General features: G+C 43.8%; 1 protein-coding gene across 2 annotated transcripts in view; it reads right to left on the reverse strand.

The window, feature by feature from the left end:
- The window catches only part of FADS1 (fatty acid desaturase 1), a 17459-nt gene extending 12055 nt beyond the window's left edge, over window positions 1-5404 (reverse strand). For both annotated transcript variants that reach the window (XM_015409373.1, XM_015409374.1), the window contains exons 1-4: window positions 5296-5404; window positions 3717-3914; window positions 2825-2926; window positions 2563-2691 (exon numbers count right to left, since the gene is read on the reverse strand). In XM_015409373.1, coding sequence (XP_015264859.1) covers window positions 2563-2691; window positions 2825-2926; window positions 3717-3914; window positions 5296-5358 — 492 coding nt within the window. In that variant the 5' untranslated portion in view covers window positions 5359-5404. The remainder of the gene's footprint in view (window positions 1-2562; window positions 2692-2824; window positions 2927-3716; window positions 3915-5295) is intronic.
- Between the last annotated feature and the right edge of the window lie 926 nt (window positions 5405-6330).

The following is a 6330-nucleotide window of genomic DNA, read 5'->3' on the forward strand; positions in this document are numbered from 1 at the left end:
GTTTAAATGCCTCCCTGATCTTTCCTCCCTTCTCCAGATGGCCTGTGGCTGCACGCCAGCTGAGGAAGAGAGAAAATATCTGAAGCCCGCTGAAGCAGGCAGGCTGGGGGAGGCTGGAAAGATTGGGGAGGCATTTAAACATGCCTCCCGTCCACTGTTCCCTCTAAGCTGAGTCAGTGCGAGCTAGCTCACAGTTTCGTAGCCTCCGGCTCACACACTTTTGTCTTAGCTCAGGAAAGATGGCTCCAGAGCAAACTAATTTCTGCAGCAGCCAAATCGCTCGCTCACAACTTTAACGCTAGTAGCTCACAAAGTAGAATTTCTGCTCACAAGACTCCACGGCTTAGAGGGAGCATTGCTCCCATCTCCTCCCTTCCCCAGCCCACCCACAATGGTGAGCTGAACCAAGGATCATTGTCATAACACCAAACCTAAGCTGGAGTGATTGATCTGCTACTGGGAAATTGTGAAGGTATCTGCATTCTGTCTGTGTAGTTCTTGAAACCGGTTGTTATCGGTCACATTGAAAAAGAGAGTTCCAAACAGCAAATATTGAATGCCTGTTGGATTTAATGATCCTTGGTTCATCGTTACTTCATGACCCTCAAGGAAGTCCGAGCAGAAGGATAATCTTATTTCAAGAGTTCTTCATGTATTTCTATTTCATTTAAAGATTGACCATGCAGTATTATAATGGTTGGAATGGACTTTTCTAATCTTATGTGAAGCATTCTGTATGTTAGTCAATGGGATGGCATATGAATATAGATGTATAATTATAATTATAAAGCACATTCGTTTTTTGTAAACATACACTTCATTACTTTAAATACATTCTTTATAGTATTGTTATATATTGTTTTCACGGTTCTGGGATTTGTTTTGGCTCATCAGGTTTAACCACAGTGTTGTGGCCAGCACTTCTTTCGGCCCTACATCATGCATCCACATACTGCCAGCACTTCATCAGCCCTGGTTCATTTCTACTGCCTAAACCCCACCGCCTGTCTACCTACCCTTTCAGCAACCTTACCAACATGCCTACCCATCAAACTCAGTAGCCTCCGTCTGGTCTTCAGGCCCTTCTGCTTTTTTCTAATTCATGTCCACTCCCCTTCAAGCATTTTCGACTTCCATTCAAATGCACCTGAAGCAGTTCTCGTTCTCTCAGTCACAGCCTTTCATGCTGAGATCCCGCCTCACCAGCATGAGGTGGTGCATGCATGGGATCCCGCCTCACCTCTCGGCAAAGCTTCCCATTTCCCTCCCTCAACCCACGTGAGCTCTTGCGCCCTTGAAATCACAGGTGTGAATATTAACACCCTCCCTCAGACGAATGCTGAGAGGGAAAGGGAAGTAAGGACTGGCAAAGGTATCGTACACTGCACGGGGCAAAGTAACGCGGATGGGCCAGAGGCAATTTGGCAGAGAGGAATTCATTCAGATCAGCCCAGCCCGACAAAATTCACACCGCTCCGAACAAAACAGTTTGAGCTCCGAACAAAACAGTTTGAGACGATGTGAGAGAGTGAGGCATCCTGTGATTTTATACAGGGGCAAGACCACAGAGGTGAGGCATCCCGCGTGGCCTACTGGTTGCTGTTATTTTATAGTGAGCTGGAGACTGACGAGGAAAAGAGGCCATGGCTAGAAACTGGCACGGTTTCCCCACCAAGGTTCCTTCCTTGGTAAGCAAACTGGTTTAGTGGAGGGAAAGAATGCCTCAGACCAAAGCCAGTCTTTTGAAATCTTTCCAAGGGCCATTCCCCTGCCCAAGGTAATCAAAGCGACAGAGGCTGAGAGAAGCTACCGTGAACCACTCCACAGGCCCACTTTCATGTCGAACTAATCAACTCACTGAAAGAACCCAATGTTGTTTTTTAAAAAAAATACTTTGGTGTTTTTTTAATAGGTGGAGAGTGAATGGAAAGAATACATAATGAGCCATTTAAGACAGAACACCAGAGACGGAGGCGACAGTCCCGTGATCTGAATGTTAACAGCCTTTCTCTTCCATGACAGCTACAACTTAAAACTTTTTTTAAAAAATACCTTAAACAAGACAAGCAACTATTTGTATTCACCTTTTGTCTCACAGCAGCCTTTCTGCAGAGGAAACCCTAACACAACAGAGGACAGCCATGTGCTTCGCGTTCCACTTCGGACAGCTGACAGTTTGGTTGCTGTTTTACTGGGGGGGGGGGGTTGTCATTATTTAAGCTATTACAGATCTTTCAAACATATACTAAAAAGTAAATCCATCCAGCAGACCTTTTGAGTAAGCACATTTTGAATCAGGTCATAAATCTGTTAAGTCCTCCAAATTCACCTGTCTGCCAAGACAATATAATGCCAGGACAAGCACATAACTCTTCTAACAGAAATTCTTCTTCTTGGATGTGGAACACCTATAAATATCTTGCTGTCCTTCTCTCTATATGCCCACCATCTCAATTTGAGCAAGAGATCTACATAACAATCTTTTCTCTTGATACTAACGACACACAGTCTCCAGTCCAATGTAAATCCTTATAGGATTATCCAAAGTTCTACAAGGCTCACCTCCACAGAGAGTTTCTTCCCCAATGCAAAAAGCATAGGATGCATATTGAGATCCGGGTCCTTGCGGAAGCAGTTAGGCTTAGCATGGTGCTGGAAATGCCAATGATTCCACCAGCTGGCTGGTGCTCCCTGCAGACAGTAAAAGATGAGAAGATCTAATTGGAAATCCTGGACTATACACAGTGATGTCTCAGCCTAAGCATCCCAGCTGTTTTTTAGCCCTGGGGAAATGCCAAGGGGCAATCTTTACACTGATACTCACTTTCAGATGTCCAATCACAAATTTGTGGACCCAGTGGTTCCATTTGGACTTGCCAAAGACTGAAAGGTGGCCCAAATCATGCTGCAGCCAACCAGCTTGGGCCTGAAATACAGAGTCATTACTGTTGTTTATTCTTATTATTACTAATACAAAGTCACCAACGTCATGCCACACAGGACAGCTCCCTGCCCCAAGGAAATTAATTAATTAATTACCATATGGCTGTGTGTATAGTATAGCCAGGAGATCCTAAGATTATCTGGCAGCCAGAAGTTCTAGTTCCTTTAGCATTATGCATCACTAGGTGGTGAGCTAGACTTGTTTTTAAAGCAAGAGACATTTCAGAGGTGTGGTTTGCCACTGCCTGCCTCTGCATCACGGCCCTGGTATTCCTTGGAGGTCGCCCATCCAAATACTAGCCAAGGCGCTGACCTTGCTTAGCTTCCGAGATCTGACGAGATTGGGTTAGCCAGCCTGGGCCAAGGAGTTACCCCAAGGAGTGTTGATCTAAATCCTGGCAATGGGAGAGGCCAGGGAAATGGAATGAACAGAAACAGCTGCAGTCACCCATATACAGATTCCAGGGTATGGACCGAGATGTTAATCCAAAAGCTACACACAGAAAGTGGGGATATTTGAAGGGAACTCCTAGCATAAGAGGAGGGGAAAGAGAATGGACAGAACTGTTTCGGATCTCAGGAAATTTTTGATAGCTGGAGGCAGCACATCTGAAAGAGCAAAAGTAACAGGCAGAGATACAGCAGAGAGGAGAGAGCAGGGAAAAGAGTGACCTATAACCCCAATACAGAGCATTCCTAATTTAATAGCACAGATCCAGCCCGGCAGTGATAGCACCCCTTGTTGCCACGTTCTGTGAGATCCAGTAGATTACCTGGACAGTGCCAAGCAGCAATCCGGAGACGAGAAAAGGCAGCAAGGATGGCCCGAAGTACCACAGGTTGAGCCAAGCAGCCACATCCAGCAGCAAGATGTGAATGAGGTACAGGAAGAAAAAGAGGCGGTTGGGGTTCAGGAGTCCCATCTTCTCAACAGTAGCACGGAGCTGACGGAAATCCTCTACGAGCCGTTTCTGTGGGGAACACAAGATTGTAACTTCCTCTGCCTTGAAGGGAAACCTTTTAGGAACTCGAGTTGATTCAGTTTCTCTCCCTCTATCACTCTTGAGCTTTATAGAAAAATCATAATTTCCCCAAATGCGGCTAACCTATGAAATAAAGTGGAAACCAAATGGAACCTATTGTCAAGAATTTTGTTATACTTACCATTCACAAATAACAGATATATGGCTCCACCAAAAAGGTCTTTCGAATGTCACTGCAGTGTTAGCTATGTGTATGTTCTCAGCCAGGGGTCATTTTGTAGAAAAAGAGGTGTAGGGGCTCATTAGCATAACTTATTTGCATATGCCACACCCCCTGACATTACCGGAAGTGTGTCAGAAGGCAACACCCACCGCTCAGGCTCCACTGGACTGTTCTGGATTGCTAGCTATCGGGGGGGGGGGAACGTGCAGATCTGTCCTCACAGAGGAGGGAGAGCTTGTACCTGAATAAAACTTGGTCTTAAAGGTGCCACTGGACTGTTTTGGATTGTTAGCTATGGGGGAGGGGGATGCGCAGATCTGCCCTCACAGAGGAGGGAGAGCTTGTACCTGAAGACGGGCCGGGGGCGGGGGGCCTCCATAACATAAATACATGATAAAAACATACATAATGCGAATTAAAACATAACGGTTAAAAATAATACATTACAAAGTGCTGGTGGCAGTTAAAATTCAATAAGAAGGAACTGTCTGAGCTATACTGGTGTCATAGAGGGCTCATGTGATTGATTGCTCCTCCATGGGGAAAATAAATTTCTTCCTTATACAAAAGCAACAATGCACTCCTAAATGCAGAGTTACCCCAGTCTAAGCCCATTACTGTCCATGGAGTACCACTGCTCTGCAGTCACCTGCAGGTGGCAGGGGAAAAGAGTCTAGCCTATCCTTCTCCCTTTGGCACGCCAGTTTTTATATGTGGGACACGGCTCTTCAAAAGTGATAAGTGCAAACCCCGGTTGATCATTGCAGCCAAGATACTGCTTCTGCTGTTCCTCTCCAGCACAAACATCTTTCTCTAGTGCTTTTTTTTTTTTTAATCTACAAATATTATTCAAAATTAAGAAATCACACTGGACACTTCTTTGCTATGGGATTGGCTGCCCTGCCCTACTGCTTCCCTTGCCCATTTCCTCTTCCCACAAAATTTAATAAAGGGGGGCATGATTTGTTGGCTTTCCTAAACTGTCCTTAACGTTAACTCTCCCATCTTTTAGTGAACTGTTCACTAGTTCCCGGAGTCCAGTATTTTGCATAAAATGTTCTCTGCAATTGTGTTGTTCTCTTTTTTCTTGGCTATACCGACTCTACATTTTAAGCCCTTCCTGTTTTGAATGGAGGGAAGACTCACATTTTTGCTGGGCTCAAAGCTGGGCTGATCCTCTGCAAGTTCTCCAATTAACAAGGGTTTCATAAACTTTCTTACTAGAGTCTTGTCCAGATGGAAGGCTGTGAACGGATCCTGGGGGGGGGGGGGGGGACAAAAAACCGGGGGGGGGGGGGGGGGAACCAAAAAAAAACACAGAGAAACATGTTAACTAGCCATGTAGTGAAAGATGGTGTACTGTGGCCCTCTATTGGTCAAAGGGGGATATGCAGATACTGTAGCTTCCCTCCAAAACATCTTTGATATCTTGGAGGGGGGGGTTGTTGTTGTTCTTCTTCTTCTTGTTGTTCAGTCACACAGTCGAGTCCGACTAAGACATTTTAATTTAGAAATCCCTCATCATTTTCTTATATCATCTCCTGTCTTCCTCCTTCCTTTAGCTCATATGCCAAATGTCTCCAGTTAAACTCCATTTCCTTAAACACTGCCCATTGTGCTTTTGATACATCTTATTCATAGTATTACAAAATGGGTAGAAGGAAAGTTGATAACATCGGGTGATATGAACAGGATTCTGGAAAATAACCTTGACTCATCCTCAGGCTTCCACTACTCAGATACCAACGAACTTCAAAAATTGATTAGATGATATGGAAATGCTAGATCCTTTTAGATATAAGTACTCACTTAAGAAGAGTTTAATTTTTATTCCCATAGACATAACTCATATTCTATAACAGACTACATTTTTGTCAATTCAGTCATATTCAAGAGTATCAAGAGCATCTCAATTGGTACAACAGTTTATGCAGATCTCACCTCTAATTCTTGAGTTTAAAATTCAAAAATGGCATTTTAAAAAGAGAGTGGAGGATGAATAATTTATTGCTCCAAAATAAGGATTTGGTTGAAAAGAAGAAGGTAGAAATAATATCTCTTTATAAATAAATAAGATACAATGCATATGGAACTACATATTAAAAAAAAGTAAAAATTTAGTCTCTAGGATATCACACACACACAAAAAACCTTTATTGGCATGAAAGCACAAAACATCAT

This window comes from Gekko japonicus, unplaced genomic scaffold, assembly GCF_001447785.1.
Source record: "Gekko japonicus isolate JY-2015 unplaced genomic scaffold, Gekko_japonicus_V1.1 scaffold730, whole genome shotgun sequence".
NCBI lineage: Eukaryota > Metazoa > Chordata > Lepidosauria > Squamata > Gekkonidae > Gekko > Gekko japonicus.